Below are 20,545 nucleotides of genomic sequence, written 5' to 3'. Positions count from 1 at the left end.
TATCATTTCAGTATCACTTCCTGGAGGAGAGAGGCTGGAATATGTGGTGACAAATGTAAGAGGTTGGCGATGATCTTTCCTACTGGCCTCCCGGAGCCTTCTTCCAAATTTGTTGATTTTCAGAATGTACAACAACAGTACATACAGTAGCCAACGACAAGCAGCAGAACCACAAGCATCTACATAATCAATGGATGGTCCTCAGACATATGGCAAGAAGTGTGATGAATAGCTCTTGGTTATGTTATGGTAATGCTATACAACTGTTACATATCCGTTTAGCCTTAAAATGATATGGCGTCTTTCCAATCAAAACAATAGAATGACAATTTTGTTTTGTTGACTAATGCGATTGTTGGAAAAGGAAGGCTCTCCGCTCCTCACGTTATGAATAAAGAGGTGCCAAATTGAAGGTGGCTTGGCAAGAATTGCCAAGCGGTGGAGCTGCAAACTATGGTATCCTTTGACCGGAGGGGGCGCTGTCCGGCAAGCGTCACTTTGTTTTTGTTGTTTTGTTTTGTTTTGTCTTTCAAGAGCTGAGGATGAACTCTGTGTGAGGTCTGCAGCCACCTTCAGTGCGTCAGGCCGACGTGATGTTGGCGTCTATGTTTGCGTCCCACTTGAGGTCCAACTTGAATGACTGCACAATGGAGACTGTTGAGATTGAAGCAAATTGCGGAGGGGGGGGCTTAAAATAGTTTAGCTATCCTTTTGAATCAGTTGAAACTGTTACTGACGTCAAATGTTAAAGCTTACAAGTTAGTATTAAAGGCACAGTTTGGGTGGGAAAAGATCATCAGTTTAATAGAGAGGCAGGTGCTTGCCTCGCCGATCAGTGCGCATGCGCTGTAGAGTGACGTGTCAATAAGTGTCAAACAGAAGGATGTGAAAATGCTCGAAACTCCCCAGTGAAAGTCGTTCAACTATTTAGCCAAGGGTTGTCCGTAACAGCAGTATAGTTAGTTAGCCTACTATATTTGTTTAATCGGAGATTTTTCTGTAGCCACCCGTTACTGCAACCAAGTTGACGAAGACGACTAATCGCAACCTCTGAGCGAACGACATTGACCGTTGAGCTAACTAAACTACAATTAAGCTAACAAATCAAGTAGGGGAGGTAATAGCGCGCTAACCGCTAGAAGCCTTTTCGGCATACGACCATGTAGCTACTGTAAAGTTGGCTTTGTTAACATTTCGCTCTGTAGCTGGTCACGTTGGCGTTTACTCGAAAGTATTTCACTTTTAGCGCGTTGTTTGGATAACTGTCCCCACATACGAAACTGAAGGCAGGATGATGTCTCGGAGGCGGCTGGACAGCCGCAGCGGGCCGACGGGAGGACTACTCGGAGAAATCTTAACTCCTATCAACACGGAACCCATGGAGAGTGTTTATGAAATTACCGGCGAGCTGGGAAGGTAATTCCAACTCTTCACTCCATAATCCAAACGTATTTTCCTAGACTCGTAAGAGGGGAAATGAATTACGGCGGGATATCGCCCATGGGAAACGTGGACTGTCAAAAAAATCTCGCTCTTTTCGTGACGTTACAAATGGTGTTACTTATGGTCAGCTACATTGTCCTATTATTGTCCACCGTGTCTCGAATCTCCAAATTTATTTGTAGTGTATGACAAAAACAAAACCCTAGTAAATAATCAGCTAGTAAAGCGCATGACTCTAAATTTGGGCCAGTGTTAACTTAAATATAAGTGAGTTGTGCTTTGTCTCGAAGGCGAGCTCTGACTCGACGCAGCGGTTGTTTTGGAAAATGCTTTAAGCGACTGCAGCGAAGTACCTGCCTCTGGTAGAGTCAACGAAATCACTCAGCTGTTGTGTTTTCTTACCAAATATGCTGACATGATTATCTTGCTGAACAGCTTTTCAAATATGTTTGTGTGACTGAGTGCGCGTAAACGGCTCCATCCGCAGCCTACTTTTACACAATTCCATCCCCTGCCTCCGTTCGGCACATTGGGAGGAAGGGGGATACTAACAACCCCATGTAAAAACCAGACTTGAGCTCACTTATTGAGAAAGAGGAAATGACACACTCAACTTCCTTCTCTACCACCCATTTGCCCCCTCTGCATCTACCAGCTGTTTGTGTATGAGTTGGTAAAAAAAAAAAGATGTTGAAAAGTGAGACATTTTAAAGGATGTGACAAGGTCAAAAAGTCAGTACGGGTCTGCAATAGGTCCACTTTGCAGTTTACCCTCAAGGAAATGACTTGAGCTGTGGCTACACCCGTGGCACAGTTGATGAGCGATGTCTGAATAAACTGGGTTCTATGCCAGAACCCAGTTTATTCAGATATCGCTCATCAACTCTGAAAAATAGTTGCTTACTATCTCTTTACCGGTACCCCCAAGTAGTTACTATTCATATGATCACTGTAAATTGCAGGAGTTTTGCCAGGCCACTATGGGTATCTGACTCTTGAACTCTTTACTTTTGCTTGCTTTTAATGTGGGTGATCTTTGAATTAATGTTTATTCCTATTTATTTATTATGTGTTCCTGATTCCTGATTCTACTCTAGAACGCATTGCAATATGCCTTATGTAAGAGGCTCAATCCCTACAAGGACAGCTAAATGCTTTGAGGTGGTTTTGCATACCCTTTTAAGGCGACTGCAGAATTATTTCTCTTGATTTTTAAAAAAAATTTTTTTATTGTATATTGAAGGTTTGTGTGCTTACCTGCCAGCCAAGTCACCTTTCTGTTTAGTCAGGTGACGAGATAAGCTCAACTATTTCTTCAGGAAAGTTACTGACTGTAATAAATGAAACATACCATGAACTCCAAATAAGTCATGGTAAGTGTAAAACAAGCTTGTTGCACATTTTTCATTGGATATGAATGGTGATTCATTCATCATTTTTAATGGTTTGCCCTTGCCCATAGCAGTTTGCCACTCCGATTATTCCCTTAGCAAACAACATGAAGGATTGTGCTTTTACACTAAAGATTTACCCTAGACTCAGCTGACTTCACTTTGTTGCTGACTTCACTTTGTTGATCCAAGGACTGTGAGTAGCGGCAACGTGAAGTAACTGAGAATGAACCATTACCTGTCAGGTTGATAACAGATTTGGATACTGTGCACAGGAGAATAATAATAATAACATGAATTGTCTGTAATGGCTCAGAAGTAACTTTAACTTTATTTTCTGGCTTTTTTAGTAATAGTGGGATGGTAGATCTTGTAAAGTGGCAACATTTTTAAAGTGGAATTTCTTTTTGTTCAGAAACCTCAGAGCAGTGTTATCTTCAGGCCAAACAATGTAAACAATGAGCTGAAAGTGAAGGCAAAGCTTGTCTCTGGTTAAGGAAAACTGTTGATTGTGTGGTGTTGATTCTAAGTGCTATCGGCAATACAAGTGATACTTTCATATTACTGGGAGTCATTTGATTTACTGTTAATATCAAAAATATCACTGTCAGTTCTTTGTCAATGCAGATTCAAAGTGCTCAGCACGCAGCGGAGAGACCTTACTCAAACATAATGCTTTGTTTCTCCATATGGGCACAAATTTTAGTTTATGTTTTATCCCTCTTTCTTCTTCCAAGGGGAAAGTTTGCAGTGGTCAAGCACTGTGTGGAAAAAGCCACAGGGAAAATGTTTGCAGCCAAATTCTTGCGGAAGAGGCGGCGGGGTCGCGACTGCCGGGCAGAAGTGGTACATGAGATGGCTGTCCTGGAGATGGCCCGTAACAACCTCCGCGTGGTCAACTTACATGCTGCCTATGAGACAGACCATGACATTGTTCTCATGCTGGAATAGTGAGTTCAATACAAAGCCAGTAACAGATCCATTCATCTCTTGTCAGTCTGTCCATCCTTTTCATCTACCTGTCTGTTGTCCCATCTACCTATCTTTCTGTCCCATTTATTCATTCATTTTGCAGGCTATGTAATCATCTTTTCAATTTCCATTGATCCAGGAAAGGGTTCTTTTCTGAGCATGCATCTTTTTTTATGCACCATGCTGCTTCTCATTCATACAGTAACACATTTCTGCCCAGGGTCTGTTTATCAACTAGTCGTCAGTGAGCAGCACCACAAAGGATTAAATAAATTGTTCAAGGACATATCCAATGACAATCCACCCATTCTGATCTTTAGGCCACTGACACTTCTTCTCTGGTAGTTTAAAGGCTGAGAGGCCTTGCTTACATTCAGCATAGTAATCCAGTTAGATTACCTATTGAACCAAAGTCCCAGATGTTAACAACTCTACTTTATACAATGACTTATCTAAATTTGACCTCATTAACAATCATAATTTCACAGTACTTACTTATTGAATAAAGCAGATTGTGTTCACCCTTATAGTCACGTTTCCAAATGATTTGCACAGTGATGACACTCTACCCTTTAAGTCTTTTTTTATCTCCCAGGCTTTATTGCTATGTAACAACACAGCATAAACTAGATGGGAAGTGTTGACAGGAAATAACTGTGCTGGAATCCATATGACTGTCTTAAGGTGAATTGCTGTGGTATTTTTCCAGCCACGCCCTTAGCAGTTGCTATGTGTGTCCTCACAAAGCCAGACCTCAGAAGAATAGTTTCCACCCAATCTGTCTGGAACATTAAGATTTCAAGACCGCCTTAATCCTCCCCTGTGAAAAGAGAGCCTAGAAAGCTTAGAAGGGGCCATTAGGGACATGGTAAATTATAAACTTGCTAAACCTGTAGTGTTATGAAACAAGATGCACTGATAAAACGTGCAGAATGTTATGGTAGTGACACACAGGGCGGCAGTACCCAACAAGTTGCTACATCATACTCTAATCTCATAGGAGCGTCTTGTTGCTTGGAGACCGTTGAAAACAAAACTGCAGCCGTCACACTTTGTTCCTTGTTGGTGAAAATGACTACATGTACATTTCAGAGTTAAACAAACCAGAGTGAGTTGCAGTGTTTTGACACACTCTGTCGGTATTAATGGTTGTTTCTGGGTTTGAATCTGAGGCTCTCTGGTGATGGGATGGTAACTTTAACCACTAGGCAAAAACCAAGTCACCTCTGTAACTTAAAGGTTTCATTCTAATTTGTTTTCAATGGAAGTTGAGGGCCACCTGCAGTACTATAAAAGAGCAGTGTTTTTTGTCCCTTATTGAAATATATTAAATCATCAGGTTGCCTGAATTAAAATTTCCTACCCTTTAAAAGTGATCATCACTTACTGATTTTTTTGCATTTTATCATCTTTTTGTGTTTGTCATCAGCACATTCATGCATTTTAAAGTAAGGAACAAGAATGGAACTCAAGACATTAACATGACTAAGACTTTTCCAGTCAGCCGAGTTGTTTTATCTAGACTTATTTATTTATCTTGAGATAATTTTTATAGGTTATTATTGAGCCATGGTCAACCACTGTAAATTTGCGTTTGTCTAATCTGTTTATTCCTTCAGTGCTGCAGGTGGAGAGATCTTTGACCACTGTGTGTCTGAAGAGTTGTTGCCAGAGGCCCAGATCACCCGTCTGATCCGCCAAACGCTGGAAGGAGTTCATCACCTCCACCAGAGCAATCTGGTGCATCTGGACCTCAAGGTTTGCACATACATGTACACAAACAACTACAACCATGAAAACATATAGTGGTAGTTGCTTACTATGCAAAAGCTAGAACATACGTTTTCAAAGGCCTTGTTTATACACAGTTCCAGGCATGCAAACTTGTCACCTTTCAACATTTTGAATCCAAAATAGGTCATCTACATAATTCGTGCAGATCCGCTGAGAAATAATTAGCGACTTCCATAGAAAGACAATGGAGCGCAAGCATCTTGACGCTGTGCAGGCACGTTTGGATGCGTTTGCATCAACTGTCAACAAAAGGCAGCATCCAATCAATTCGCTAGTCACAGTTCAGCGTGAGCCCAGACCATCGGTCTGTGACCTGCTGTGTGGAAAAAGCTGAAACGAAGTTGCCACAGTGGTGCATGCCAGCTAAGAAACTACAGAGAAGGCATCAACTGAAAACTGCCTGCCACTTGGAAAGCCTGAGCTAAGAGATAAAATTGGAGGGAACAAGAAATGTTAGCAAGTCAACAACTGACCAACGGCAGCAGAGTCTGCTCGAAAAGTGACGGCAGCAGGGCAAGTATGGTTGCCAATCTGGCAGTGCTCAGGAGAGCAAAAGGCAGACTGCTGAAGAGGGCAAGGCTAAGGCATACGGCAGAACAGCAAAAGTGGGCCCTTGAGACATTGGTCCAGGCCAAGAGGAAAAAATAAGGACAGACCCCTCTAGCCCTGCCCCCCCCCCCCCCATCACCAGTCGTAAAGCATAGAATTCTCTTTCATAGCGACATTTGTAATTTTTCTTTTCACATTTTAACATGGTTTCTGGCAGAGAGTGGATATGGAGAGTAATAATCGTGTACACACAACATCCATTGCACGTTTATCCGTCTTGGGAGCGCGATCCCGCCCTCTGTTGCTCTCCATAAGGTTTCCTCCTATTTTTTTTCCCTGTTAAAGGGTTTTTTTAGGGAGTTGTTCCTTATCTGATGCGAGGGTCTAAGGACAGGATGTTGTAAAGCCGACTGAGGCAAATTTGTGATAATGGGCTATACAAATAAAATTGACTTAATTTTGAAAATAATCGTAATTAGTTGTGTACCTGGTGGGACTACCCTTTAATTTTCTTTGTAATTGTGAGCACTTCATGTAAAGGTACATTTGCACTTCATAAACCTTGTACTTTATTTTGCTTCATCTTTTATAAGAGTAATCCTAAAAGACACCAGAAAGTAGCATTTAGTAGCTTATAAAAAAAAAGCATCCTTCTCAACTTTTTTACTCCTAACCAGTTCGCATGCCTGTAGTTCACACTCTTTAACTTTGATATGTTCTTCCTTTAGCGTGGTACGATGTTAAGATTATAGGCGGTAACAGGTATATGGCCTACAGGCTAAATTTCCCCTTCCACTACAAACAAACAAATGAATAGCCCAGGGCCAAGCTGAATGAGAAAGACACCTATTTATAGGTCACCTGTACAACATGAATGAATCTTCCTATCCTTTAACATTGACACTAGGTCAGGAAACCACTGTTCCTATCAATAAGAGTCAGCAACTGAAGCATGCCATAGTTAAGGCAATGTCTACATCTTACTGGTCAAATAGTGTAGATTTCATAGGCTATAACCTCCAAATTATGGTAGGTTACGAGATTTACCATCTACAGTCATAATTTTTCCCAACATTTGGTGGCATAAAAATGTCTTAGCCTTATTCAAAGCCATTCTCTGGTATTACAAAACATGTCCTTTATTTTTATCCTCCATTTCTGCTTTGCTGTCTTTTTCAGCCGCAAAACATTCTCTTGACCAGTCTGTGTCCTCCGGGAGACATAAAAATTGTGGACTTTGGCCTGGCACGTAGGCTTGGTGCAGTTGGGGAACTCAGAGAGATTCTTGGGACACCTGAATACGTGGGTAAGATGGCCATAAAATGATTTTACACATCAGACATTTTGGGGTCAATATGAATCCATCAGGGGTGAGAAGAAATTGCTTTAGCTTGTTAACCTGTTTCAGAGCAATGACAATGAGCACTGAAGGCCCTCAAGGATAATGGGTGCATCATGACTTTTAATGGACCCTCTAAATTCTGTTTATTCAGAGGGCCGTGGCATACAGCAATTCATGCTTTTTCAGCCATAGGCTTATCACTTGACTTTTAGATGTGTACGTTGTTATTAAACATTACCCTCTAGGCAGGGACAATGGCTACTTCATTGGCAGCACTGCTATTGGAAAAGTAATTCATAAAGGGAAGAATGTTTACTTCAGGTTCTTTTTTCAATCAAAAATGTAAAGCCAGCAGGGAGAAGATGGTTGGTTACTTCTCACCAGGAAATGCACTGTCCGCTAGTATGCAGCTACTAGAGCACCTTGTACTGGCCTGTGGAATGTTTTGTTTGAGCATGTTCCCAAAATTCCACGAATATATAATCAAACCTATTCTGCAATATTACAAGGTAACTCACCTTTTTTTTATTCTGTCTTCATTTAGCCCCAGAGATCCTGAATTATGAGCCAATCACAACAGCAACAGACTTATGGTGAGTCTTCGAATGTTCATGCAGTTGGTGATATTTGCATCTTAATGCTACAGACCTGAAGATTTACATGGCAATCAAATGTCCTTTGATAACTTTTTATTACTGATGTTTTTAAGACAATAACCAACGCACTAATATCCAAATCATGGAATGCTTTTATGGTTGCTCAGTTTAACAGTTGCTGTCAGATAGGATTTTCCAGGGAAAAATTATTCAGCAACATGGCGGCCGAATGTGATGGGCAGGTACTGAGTTTGAAGAGCAGGTGAAGTTATTTCTAGCAAGCTGATATGGCAGAACAAACAAAGATGTTAAAGACCTATACCAACAGATATAACCATGTTTTATGTGTTGTATGTGTTTAATGATAGAGAAGGCGCCAATGCAGTGGCACTGGCAACTCTTCAAGATTCGTATTGCTTAAATAAGCAATGCAATTACCACAGTGCTCTTATATGTCAGCAAGTCAAACAGTAATGACAATCTTCAGAATTAGCTTTTGAGTCTTTCTCAATTCCAAAGTTATTGTTGTGTATTTTAGCTGTAGGTTCTTTGACATTTATGTAAAATTTGTTTTGTGTGCTCCGCAGGAGCATAGGTGTCATAGCCTACATGCTGGTAACGGGAGAGTCTCCGTTTGCGGGGGATGACAAACAGGAGACGTACCTCAATGTTTCCCAGGTTAATGTGGACTACAGTAGGGAGGCCTTCTCCAGGGTATCGGAGCTGGCTGTGGACTTTATTCGCAAACTGCTGGTCAAAACACCTGAGTAAGTGAGCCACAAGAAGTAAAACATGTATTCCTTGAAGGTTTATATGTCTTATCTTGGATGAAATAATTGAGTGAAGGCCATATTTAATAACTAATTCAAAGTAGTTGACTTGAAAAGATGTAGTAATTTGGCCTCACCCTGACTTTTAAAATTAAAGTTTAGTCTAAATTATCTCTTAAGTAGAAATTGGGTCATCGAAGCAAACAGGATGTAGACAGCAAAACAAAAACAATTATATATGATATTGATAGATCTGAAATCTTTAAGGATGTCTGCAGTTTACAAACTTCAAAAACTTGGAGTCAAGTGTCGGAGCTTGTATACAAGGTGTACAAAATGTACATCAACGCATCTCTGGCTACTTCACATACACTGTTCACTTCCCCAGCAGTTGACATTTTTCTCTCACCACAGGGACAGGCCCAGTGCTGCAGACTGTATGAGCCATCCCTGGCTTTGGCAGGGACCAGAACCGGTTATACCACGCATCCTCCGCGAAAGGAGCAGTGGCACTAAGTGGGCTGCCCCACCTGAAGACCCTGAGGACAAGGAGAATTTCCTGGAGTCCGCACACTCCCATGCAAAAAAGTTCCGCCTTGATGAAGAGACACCTGCTGCCGTGGACGGTGACTTCTAAAAAACAAACTGGGGAAAAAAAAGAAATAAAAAATGGGGAAATAGTGGGCTGCAAAACATGAGAATAGTTGGCATAGAGAAAGGTAGCCCACTATTCCCCCATGGCTTTTAAATGGTTTTATCAGGAAAAAAAAAAAAACAGCTGTCCACTGAGCACTTAGGTCGTTTGTATTTCACTCCTTTGGTTGTTGAGTACAAGATTGACCACTAAAGCCAAAGATAACCAGCTATATTGTATAAGATCAGACGCTGATTTATCATTGTTAAGAGGTGTGAAATTTATATCTTGATTAATGCAATATGTTTTACCTAAAGCAAGTAATAATTTTTATTGTGAGCTTTCTTTGTTATATTTTCAATATACCTTCTGTCCGCCTACGGAAGATAGCTTGTGTGGAACATCTCAAAAGAAATCAATACAATGCTGCTCTTCTGTATGTGGGATAGTTTTCTGAAGAACCTAAAAACCATAAAGAATTTTTCTTGTTCACTTTGCCTATACATTTTAAAAATGGTCATTTGAAATGGATATAGTCATTGGTTCCTGTTAGTATTTGATTGCAGTGTAGCTTCAACAGAAATATATTTATAGATAAGCATTACACTAATGAGGAAATATAAGAATGTCCCTTTGAACGCTAGAACTAAGGATGATTCAACAGTAGCATCATCAAGAACCAAAACAGTCTTGTCCATTAGGTTTTTGTTGGGCAAGATTATTTTATGATTTTGTTTTAGTGAATTGTGTTAAGTCCTCAACAATTTCAATTTAGATTTTACACTGTATTTTTCCCTAAATGTCAAAATGTTCAAATAAGACAAACAAGAACTTATGAACAGTCTCCAAATGACTTAAAATAGTCTTGGCCACCTTTTTTTCAAAGTTAGTGAACCTTGCCACTGAGCATATTTCATACCCGTTTGTAGCTTCCTGCGATATTACTGTACACTTGCGCTATGTTCTTGTTTCTTTACAAAAGTCACACTTCCTCTTTTAAAAAGGACCAGATATAGGGCAGGATTACACACAAGCATATTACATTCCTTTTACCGCCATTGCCTTTCCCTTCCAGTATCATGTCCCTGTAAACCTGTAAAGGGCTGTTTGGACTAAGGGTGTTTGTTAGGAATCGCTTTAACAACTTGAACCTCAGTGTAGTCCCTTTCTGAAGGATTTATAGTGTGCTATGAAAGTATTTAATGTCTTATTGTGTATGCAAGTATTTACGCAATATTTCTATTTGATACCCTTTGGGTTTTTTGGGGGGTTTTTTTGGCAACAGGAACTTGTCCCTGCTTCACAGCATGCACTATTCAGGCCCCATTTGAAAATGAAACGCCATCAAGTACTTTTATGACATTGTGAAACAACAAGTCGTGCTGGTGTCCGTGACATTCCTGTTTATCGCAGTAGTAAGAAAAACTTTAAACTGTAACGACTCAAATACAGTGACTCATGCAGTCATTCACATACCACACCCTTACGCAGATACAGCGCTGTCAGTTCCTCTTTGTTAGCAAACGGAGGAAAAACGTGACTTAAGCACTTGATCAGCACCCATGTACTGAACACAACCTGGGTGGGAAGTTTGGAAAATTGCATCTTTTGGAATTCAGTTTGTCAGTCATTCACCAAAGCCATATGATCTGCTTTCATTTTGATCAGCATTTAAAGCTACTTTATTTCTGTTTGTGCAGGGTACCTTAAAGTGAAATTTTTCACATGCAAGTCCATGTCTTGATGAAGTGAGCTTTTGGGAATATGGCAAATGCGTCTCCCTTTAGCCAAGTTCATCCGTCCAATGCATTAATTTGGTTCTTATCTCAGGGCATACTCTGTCTCTCTTTACCTTTTGTGTGTGCCTCTTTATATTTGCTGTCCATGTTTTATACTCTTAATGAGTCTTTATAGGTCTATTATTTATGTACTAGTCTGGTTTGTTTATATTTTTTATGTAAATGCTGAAATTGTTTTTAATGACGTTTTGACAGGAAAATTAGGCAACTTACCTTGGGCTGGTTATGATGTTATTTCAACAAAAAGATGTAGTTTATTTGCTGTGTTGAAATAAATGGACATATTTGGTTGCAGTGAACTGAAATGATGGCAGCAAGGAGTAGTTTCTCGAATGGTAGCAGAAAGTAAAACGAGAGATGGATTTTGATAGAGGATTGGCCAGATGGCTTTAGTCACAGGCAATCTCAAATGGATGTTTTTGAGTCGACTCATTACTCTGTGACATTACGATTACGTTGAGGTTGTGTTATGAAATGTGGCCTTGAAAGGCTTGAGGTGATGCAGTTGAGAAAGTGGTAAGTTTGAAGTAGAACAGATGAGAGATGTGATTGTAGTCATGCTTTTGAAAAAGCACATATGGCTGTGCCAAGGCACTGCATAATGTCAATTTTAGGTGCCGTTAACTCACATGGTGAGCTATATCCTATGTCTAAATAAGGCAGACAGGGCTAAATGAAAAACCAGGCGTCAGCAAGAATATGACCTGGTTAGTATCTATTTTCCAGCAAAACATTCTGCTGTATTTATACAGATGCCAAACCTAATAAGACCACATTGTATTTATTTGTTTGTTGTCCTTGAGGTTTTTTGTTGTGCGGTCACCGGCTGATACAGTAGGCTTTGTTTGGGTGATTGGCGTATCCAGCCACAGCAATGCGCTCATCTGTATTATTGTCATCCTCAATAAGTGGGGCACCACACTGCAAAAAGTGTCCGTCTTTATGAGCCCCCCCCCCCCCCCAAAAAAGTGAGAAATTCTGGATAGAGCAAGTTCACGCCACTCATTTCAGAGCATTTAAGATTTTGTTTCATGTTTTTAAGTGTCATTTACAGGTTGCAGTGTCTTGACTTGAAATGAAATTCTTAGCCAAACTTGTTACAGGTATATTTTCACTTGATTGTGGAAAGATTATTGCAAAATAAGTGCTGAATCAGTGAAATTATCCCAGAATTTTGCCAGACTAAACAGTTTAAGACTTGGAATATTAAAAAAATTTTAGGTTAAAATGGACTCCTTTTGCAGTGCTGTAGTGTTATGATGGCAACCCTCTTGGGATCCTGTCTCTCACCTTGCAGGATGACAAAATGCGCAAATCAGTCAGATGAAGTAGCTTGTATATGCCAAGAGCATTTTGACTGTCTCTTCAACAGTTTTTTTTAAACAAATGACCTAATTAGGTGTTTTTCCGCTGCAAATCATTCTGTTGCCTCTCTTTGTGTTTGTCTGGAAAAGAGATGCTTCATTGGCACACATGCTGTCATCCTCAAGAACTGGAGCACCAGTGGTGCCAGGCGACTCTGTCATCTACATTCCTGTTAGAGACCTTTTGTTTGCTTAGAGAAATACTGACGAATGTGTTTGAGTGAAAGTCAAACCATTCACAAGCAAAAAACTGTTAGAGATGTTTTTTTTAATATATGTGCATTTTGATTGAATTTCAAATAATTTGAAGGAAAAAAAGATTACATTGTATTTCTGATAGACCACAGGCTAATATTTAGGCAGTGCCAAGCAAAAAAGCCCATTAAAGATTCTAGAAAATAAGTTTGTCTTGAGTCTAAATATCGCATGTATTTCTTCTCCAGCTCTGATTTGTGTACATTTCTTAATACTTAAATACATTGCCACCAGCTGTTTTAGATTGGTGACATATGAACAGATCATCAGCCAATGAGCTGAATCCGTTAAGTAGCAGGTTATCAGTTTGTAGTTAACTGTTGATAAATATTAATTCCCATTAATACTGTAGAAACAATTCAGTAATGACTTTCAAACTGCTGTTGCCTTTGGAATCAAGGAACTTCAACAAATACTTAGTTTTTTGTTCGAAGACATGTACCATACTGTGCATTCTGTTACCACCCTCTTTTCTGTATTTCCTCCAGAACAACATTACCAATGTGATTGTTGTCCATTAACACTAAACATCAATGGAATGGCACGAAGTCCAAGTTACATTCATCGACATAAGAGTTACAGCCATAGTGCAAATACGTTATGTAAGCATATAATGGAGTTCACTTGAGAGGAGAACATCATATAAATGATACACATGCTTACTTGTAACTATCCTTAGCATGCACAGCAGCATTGGAAATTCATTGCGGATGCAACAGGAACAAGTCACATCAGAGCATATTAACTGCACAATTTAGACACAAAATCTGCATGTTTGTCCCAGACGAGAGTGGGACTATAAGACGATGCGTGGAGCTCATGTCTTTGGCATTGCAGTTATTGGACAAAGCTTGTCAGAGCCTTTAGCTGCTGTCAGATTTAGTCCTCATATCTTCAATAAGTAAACTTTTCAGGGGTTTAGAAAAGCTGTCCTAGTTTCTAGGTCACTGTTTTGGAGTTTTGGTTTCACAGGCTTATCTAACTTGGTCTATCTTTTAATGATATGAACCATCAGTTCAAGTGCAATGTGAACATGGCCATTATAGGGCTTACAGGATTTTTCCATGACAGCAGAAATAGGACTGGAAATATAAAGTGTGTGGATAAATGCAAGTTTATAAGTGGGAGGAGTTTGATAAGTATAAGTTATGACTCAAGGCTGGGTGATGCCAATACTCAAGAGTCCAACCAAGAATATGACATCTGGACCAACAAACTTTTATACCACATGGCTTAGTTATTGGCTCAAATGTGTTTTCCTCACATTCTCACATAATGTTATGACAACTACCAAGAAGTAAATCTGGTAAGTCTGGCCTTGACACTATGTGCCATGGTCAGAAATTCACATATCCATCTCTACTTCAAACATTCAATAGTGTCTTAGAATAGCCTTACAAGGGTTCAGCCATAAAGACAAACTGCTCCGCATACGTGCATAAGCAGCACTCCCCTTCAGCAATAGCTACATTTGTAAACTAAATTTAAAGTCGTTAGAACAGTTAAAAAATTGAACTTACACTGGTCAACAATAAAACATTCATGAATATAAATTACCTATCTTGCTTCAATAATCACAAAACCTCTCCATACACAAAGTACAACTAAATAAATAGAAATTATTAAACCTTTCATAATTTTATGATAAATGGCTTCATCAGAAAGCAAAGCTCAAGCCAGAACTGAAGGTCAAATTTAGGGTGTTGACATAGAAGGCCAATAAAGGATTTTATCACACTTCAAGAGAAGAATTTGTCCTTGGCTAACATTTAGCAATATAAAATAAGACAAGTATGTACTTGACGCCAGCATTCATTGCATGCTCTCCATCTTTTAAGCCCTTATATCACAAATGAGGTAAGACCTGCAAGGACACAAAAACTAAATATACAGGAAAATGCGTTGTACTCTCAAAAAATATAAAAAGCTGAATTAAATGCAGCCATTCAGATAGGTTTGAGGCTCATCTGCGTTTTAGATGGTGCCAGTTATGACCACACCAGCTAAAGTGCGACAGTACAACTCAAAACTCCTGGATGATTCGGAAGTGGTTCTCAATGGAGGCAGGCTCATCCTCAAAGTGCAACTTCTGGTTCAGGGAGGCACCAAGTTCCTCCAGAGTTTTGACAAAGTGTCCATGCTCACGGCCCACCCATGCTCGCATTGGATCACGCACCTCATAAGGTGTCACATGGGCATGGATTTCCACACCACTTGCAGCCAGCTCCATCAGGACTTGCTTGTCTGTCACCCAGGTCTCACTGCCCCCAGGATGCCCGCCATCCAGCCAGTAGATGTCTGAGATGCGATTAACAAATGGAGACATTTGGGGGTCTGCCCGAGCCCCTGCTAGCTCGTACACCATCTGGTTCAGCACTACACAGCCTTTGCTGAAGCCAACCACTGAAAGGGTAAATCCTGGGGGGATGGGATCAGCGCCGCCTGGTGGTGGAAGGGGGTTATTCAGGTTGGCTCGCTTCATGCCATGACTGAGAAGTGCTCTGCAACCACAAAAGGATATTTAATGGACACAATATATTACCAACAAGGACTTTGAATAACTCAAAATTTATAAAGAATGTTTTGAAATATAAGAAATGTTATATCTAAAGCCCTGAGAATTATTTTTCTGTCCCTTAATCTTTGACACGTCTAAAGGTTGGTGTGGTTCTAGCAAAGTAAATAAGCTGCAGCTGTCTTTGCCTGGTCAAAAATAAAATCTTGGATTTCAAGTAATGAAAATCTTTGTCCACAGAAGGGCCAATCTGGATACAGTGAGGCATGCTGCATGTTTAAAATGAAATCCTGTCCAGAATGTCAGATGGTGTCAAATAGCATCAGAAAGATACCTTTGTAACTTTCCGAAGCTGACATTCAAAAGGTTATACAGATTATATGGAGGAAGACAGCAAGTGACTTTAGGGTGCAGCATGGACATTTATGATTATAAATAACTTCTTTTCCTACCTTTGAGTTCGATTAGTTTGGAAAAGGTTGATAATGACTTGGTGTCCAATGTATTCTGACAGTGTCATATCGGCCAGTTTTTTTTTGAAGTACGCTGAACTTTCAAGTAGAAAATAAATACATGATAAAAACTAGGATAGGGATCTGTCTGGCACAAGCCAACACAGGTGATGTGTCACTGTTAAATCAAATGTACAACATGATTTATCTGATGCGTATTCAACCTAGTGCAAGGGAAACTCATAGGTATGAGAAGAGGCCAATAACCTCAAATGATGAAGTGCTCCAAAGTCCGGTGAGTATGGTGAGTGTTCCGGCGCCCCAAACAGGTTGCTCTCCACAAAATTCTGGTAGCAGCTGAACTTGTGCAGGTACATGCGAGAAGCCCGGACCACCCAGATGTGCCGGTCAGGGAAGCGTCGTCCCAGGGTGAGGGCCACTTGTTCAAGACTCCAAGACAGCCACTGGGCTCCCTCGGTCTGAAGAGCCATCTCCTCCTGGAAATTCTGCACAGCACGGAGAGATAGAGAGGAACAGAGAGAGAGAGTTTTATGAAAACCCCTATGTGCTGTCAATGTATTATGCATGTAAGCATTGACATTGTAACCCCAGTGAAATGCATAAATTGCATTGCCCCTCCATGGAAAAGTCTATTTTTTGCCAAATTATTGCATCGCACATGCATTATACATGCTGCAATGGCTTTGTTTCCAAATATAAGTTGATTCTTCATATCTAAACTAAACTAAACTGAATTGTCCTGGTTTTCACAAGCTCTCCCTAGAGCCTCTGTGAAGAAGATGGTTAAGCAGGGGATCAAAATTTCAATGTCATTGGTGATAACCTCACTTGATACTTGTTTTGGAGATTATTGTACCAACAAAGTATCCTGCATTAAACTGACAAGTTGGGAGGGGAAAATTAAAAGAAAAAACAAAAACAAACCTTGAAATAGTCAATATTTAGGCCAAATGTTAGCTAGATTCAAGCTTCACTATGAAGGTCCTTATTAGTGAGCCAGACCAAAAATACACAAAATCCTTTCAAAGTAACAGCAATTGTTTGAGCCTGGCTAAAAATACCACTGATTCCTCTGTCCTTGGAAGGATGACCTACTTAATCCATTTTAGACCAGCAGTTGACAATGTATGGCCCCCTTGTACAGAGCCCGTGCTGAATGACCCCATTCATTTAGAATGAAAACATCACCCAGATAGCATCCCGTACATACCAACATCTCCTGGGAAATACTGTGACTCTATGAGAATATTAACGCTTCTTTGCAAAGTTGCCTAATGAATTGGAAATGTGGTGAATGAATGGAATGATGTAAGTGTTTTAGAACTGAATACTGCTCTTGTAAGTAGGGATGGTTTTCTTGAGAGAACTCAAAAATTACTGAGCAAAACTGTTCATGTTTAATCTACTTACTCCACTGTTGTGAATATTTTTAATTAGTGCCTGTTTCACCAACTAAAGAAAGGATAGAAAGACAACTTGTCCAGAAAGATTTATCATAATCTGACAGAAGGAATTAATAGTTAGGCAAAAGCTGGGTAGAAATCACAAGATTTGTTTTTAAACTTTTCCTACCCAGGAAACATCGACTAAGCACACACTCCTTAAAAACACCTTGACTTGGACACTCATTTAGCTGTCCACATTCTGGGAGCTGACCAGTATTAGATTTCTGGTCACTGGGTAGGTCTGTGATGGGACGAATGCCTCAGCTTCACTCATTTGCAATATCTCAGAGATAAAAACAACCTACAACATTCCTAAAAAAAAAAAGAGAGTGTATTTAATGCTTAACTATAGGGTACATCAAAAAATTACTGCTAAGTAAGGGAAAAGCATTTATCTCCGCCATGTTACAGTTCAGAGGATTAAAATAGCTGATGCCGGTTTCTCTCCCGTTTAGATTACGTCCACTGAACCAGACAGGCAAAAGCTGCTGTACACTAAGTGTCAACAAACAGAGATAAACTTTTAACTTTAAAAATTTTTTATGATTAGCTAAAAGATTCCCCACTTACGGGATGTCGAACACTAATGGGATGTCACAAGGTCTGCAAAAGTCGTGAAACACTTGTAAGCTACATGGTTTCACATTGTTCTGAGAAATTTAATGGGGTGACCATGAGCCTTCATGACATAGCACATGACTTTCTAAGTGCTGATTGTGTCCATAGACAGACTGGCCATCAGCAGCACCGGAAGAAATCCCAGTGGGCTGGTCGCTCTGTGGGCCTCTTGAGCAGCCTTTTTTTTTTTTCCTTAAGCAAGAACAAGAGTGAGAGAGATGCGTCGTCGGCCCACTTTGATTATTTACCAGCCCACATCCTCCTCCTCAACACCCCCCACTACCACTACCACTTTTGGCACTCAGGCCCACCGAATCAGAACGCTTCCTTTTTTTGTGAACAGTGAATAGCAGTCAGTGAATACTGTTTCAATTATCTGACTTTGCGACCAATAGAAATAAAACAATTCTTGTTTCTTGCTTCTTGTTTACTATATGATGATGACAGGTCACACTGTTTGAGTGGCAGTGTATTTCGCAAATGCCAGAGTGCGAGCAGCCCCTCTTTCACTCAGCGCACAGCATTGCACAGAGGAACATAAGCCTACTTTCCACTAGCTCGTTGCTTTTAATGCAGGTTAAGAAAAAAAATCATGGTGATACAAAAGCAGTTTGTTTAAATTTGTCACAAAGAAATGTCCTGAGGAGCAGGAGATTCCTGATTCCTGAGGAGGAAGAGAATTCAGCCATCATTCTCAACCCAGACACTTGCTCCTGCACCAATTTCTCCTCACGTGCCAAGTATTAACGACACGTACGTGGCTGCTAATTCTGCCCTTCCCTCATCGGGAGCTGTACTGTTGACTCTTTTCAACTGTCAGTCGAATACATACTGGTATCTGGGCATCAGTGACGACATACAGATTGTGCTCTTTGTCCCTGCTCTCCTTTGAAAGAGAACTGACTGAATCATTGGACTATAATGAAATAACACCAAGCCTCATGGTCTTCTGCTGTAATCATCAAACAAGCTAATTTACAATTTCGAACTGTGGTAGCCTATGGTCTATTTCAATATATTATTGTTTGTTGGGTATAGTTTTTGTTGGGTGCACAATTATATTTTATGCTGACGTTGCTGCGTCTCTTTTGTGTGTGTGTGTGTGTGTGTGTGTGTGTGTGGCCTGCTGGTGACAAATCTCTTGCTCTTAAAATAGCTCTGTATTAGTGTTACAGAAGCCTAGCCACCCATTATGCTTGTAAGTGTTGGCATTAAGGGCTGGTGTGTTTGTATGTGCGTCAGTGGAGCAAGGTTGGTGGAGTATCTGTGGGCTGGTTGTGGTGGGCTGGTCTGGGTAAGAAAGTCCAGGGCCGTTTTTAAGTCAGTCCATCCCTGATCGAGTCAGCCAAGTCAGCTGGCCAAGTATTAAATACAAGACCCCATAGTAATCTGATTTCTTATTTGAATGTCAGAAAACGACTGTTGCGTCTTACTCAGCTGGTCAGTGTAGGATAGGAATTAGGAATACAACCCCATTATGAGTACTGTTTGCCAACTAAATTGGCTGAAAGAGATGGCTAATTACAACTGTGGCATAATCACCTGGGTACCACTACTAATTATCTACACAGCCATAATATTTAGGACAGAATTTATGGATTTAGGAACATAACCTTAGCCTAGCTTGTCAGCCAAATTGGCTGGTAGCGATGACTTAAGCACAGCCATCTGGGTTTAAGTTAATTTCCCACCCTCGATATCAACTTACCTGAATATCCCCGTGGAAAAACGCAACGTGGGCATCTCGACTGCCATCCTGGCCCTGGTCTGCAGGCCGGAGCAACAGCAGGTCGTTGACTCGGCTCGGGCAGGAGCCGGGCACCGTTGACAGGCGCTGGAGCCTCTGCGGGTAGCCGGGGTGCGTCTCCGGTGTGCCTGATGGACAGTGCTCGGAGGATGACGTTCCTGCTGCGGAGCTCATCGCTTTAGCAACAGTTTTCAGAGAAAAGCCCACTGCAACTCTTTGGACGGATACCGCGGACATGAAAATGTGTTAGTTTGTTGTGTCTCAACGCAAGACTTTCTTCCGCATGCTACTGCTACCCGGGCTAGCTAACGCCAGCTAATTCTGACTAGCAAGTGCTACGCTGTCCGTAATTCATGCGATTCCCGCTCGGAGGGCTTCGCCTCCGTTAGTCGCTGCACCCGTCATACTTTTATGCTGCTATTTTTTGAACGATTTTACAGCAATTTCGTCGGTAATTGGAAACACCACGCAGACGCAGTTGATTCTGTCCTTGTCCACATGGAGGCGCTGCTTGACAAAAAGTCTACACGTCTGGCAGCGCGTCACTCTTTTTGCGCATGGCAGATTCGCCAACACGCTGCGGGACGTGCGTCGACTTTCTGGCTTGTGTGTAGATTTAAATCTATCTCGATTGGCTGTAGTTTCGTTCAGTCAGCATTCTGCTTGTTGAAGTCGCATAGAGATCAGTGAATTACGCCATGCGTATCAGTGCGCCCATGCTTACGCTCCAGACGTATGTCTTTTGCCCCGTGGTAGAGTGATTGGTGAATGATTGTACACGACTCTTTGACAGTGTGCCCCCGTTAACGCAAGTATTATACACGTTTCTGTATGGCAT

The 20,545-nt window shown here is 40.8% G+C and overlaps 2 protein-coding genes across 2 annotated transcripts; one reads left to right on the top strand and one right to left on the bottom strand.

The window, feature by feature from the left end:
• The first annotated feature begins 870 nt into the window (after positions 1–870).
• On the top strand, positions 871–9,494 carry stk17b (serine/threonine kinase 17b (apoptosis-inducing)). Its single transcript, XM_056289284.1, has 7 exons — positions 871–1,416; positions 3,572–3,784; positions 5,426–5,564; positions 7,329–7,455; positions 8,036–8,084; positions 8,675–8,854; positions 9,272–9,494. The coding sequence occupies exons 1-7, from the start codon at positions 1,292–1,294 to the stop codon at positions 9,492–9,494; spliced, it is 1,056 nt and encodes a 351-aa protein (XP_056145259.1). The 5' UTR covers positions 871–1,291.
• A 5,405-nt stretch (positions 9,495–14,899) lies between these two features.
• Positions 14,900–20,167, bottom strand: c11h2orf69 (chromosome 11 C2orf69 homolog). Its single transcript, XM_056289285.1, has 3 exons — positions 19,669–20,167; positions 16,144–16,382; positions 14,900–15,410 (listed from the first exon to the last, which is right to left on the bottom strand). Exons 1-3 carry the CDS (start codon positions 19,942–19,944, stop codon positions 14,933–14,935), a joined length of 993 nt encoding a protein of 330 aa, XP_056145260.1. The 5' UTR covers positions 19,945–20,167; the 3' UTR covers positions 14,900–14,932.
• Between the last annotated feature and the right edge of the window lie 378 nt (positions 20,168–20,545).

The sequence above is a fragment of the Lampris incognitus genome, chromosome 11 (assembly GCF_029633865.1).
Source record: "Lampris incognitus isolate fLamInc1 chromosome 11, fLamInc1.hap2, whole genome shotgun sequence".
Taxonomy (NCBI): domain Eukaryota; kingdom Metazoa; phylum Chordata; class Actinopteri; order Lampriformes; family Lampridae; genus Lampris; species Lampris incognitus.
This window is presented reverse-complemented; position numbering and strand designations above follow the sequence as displayed.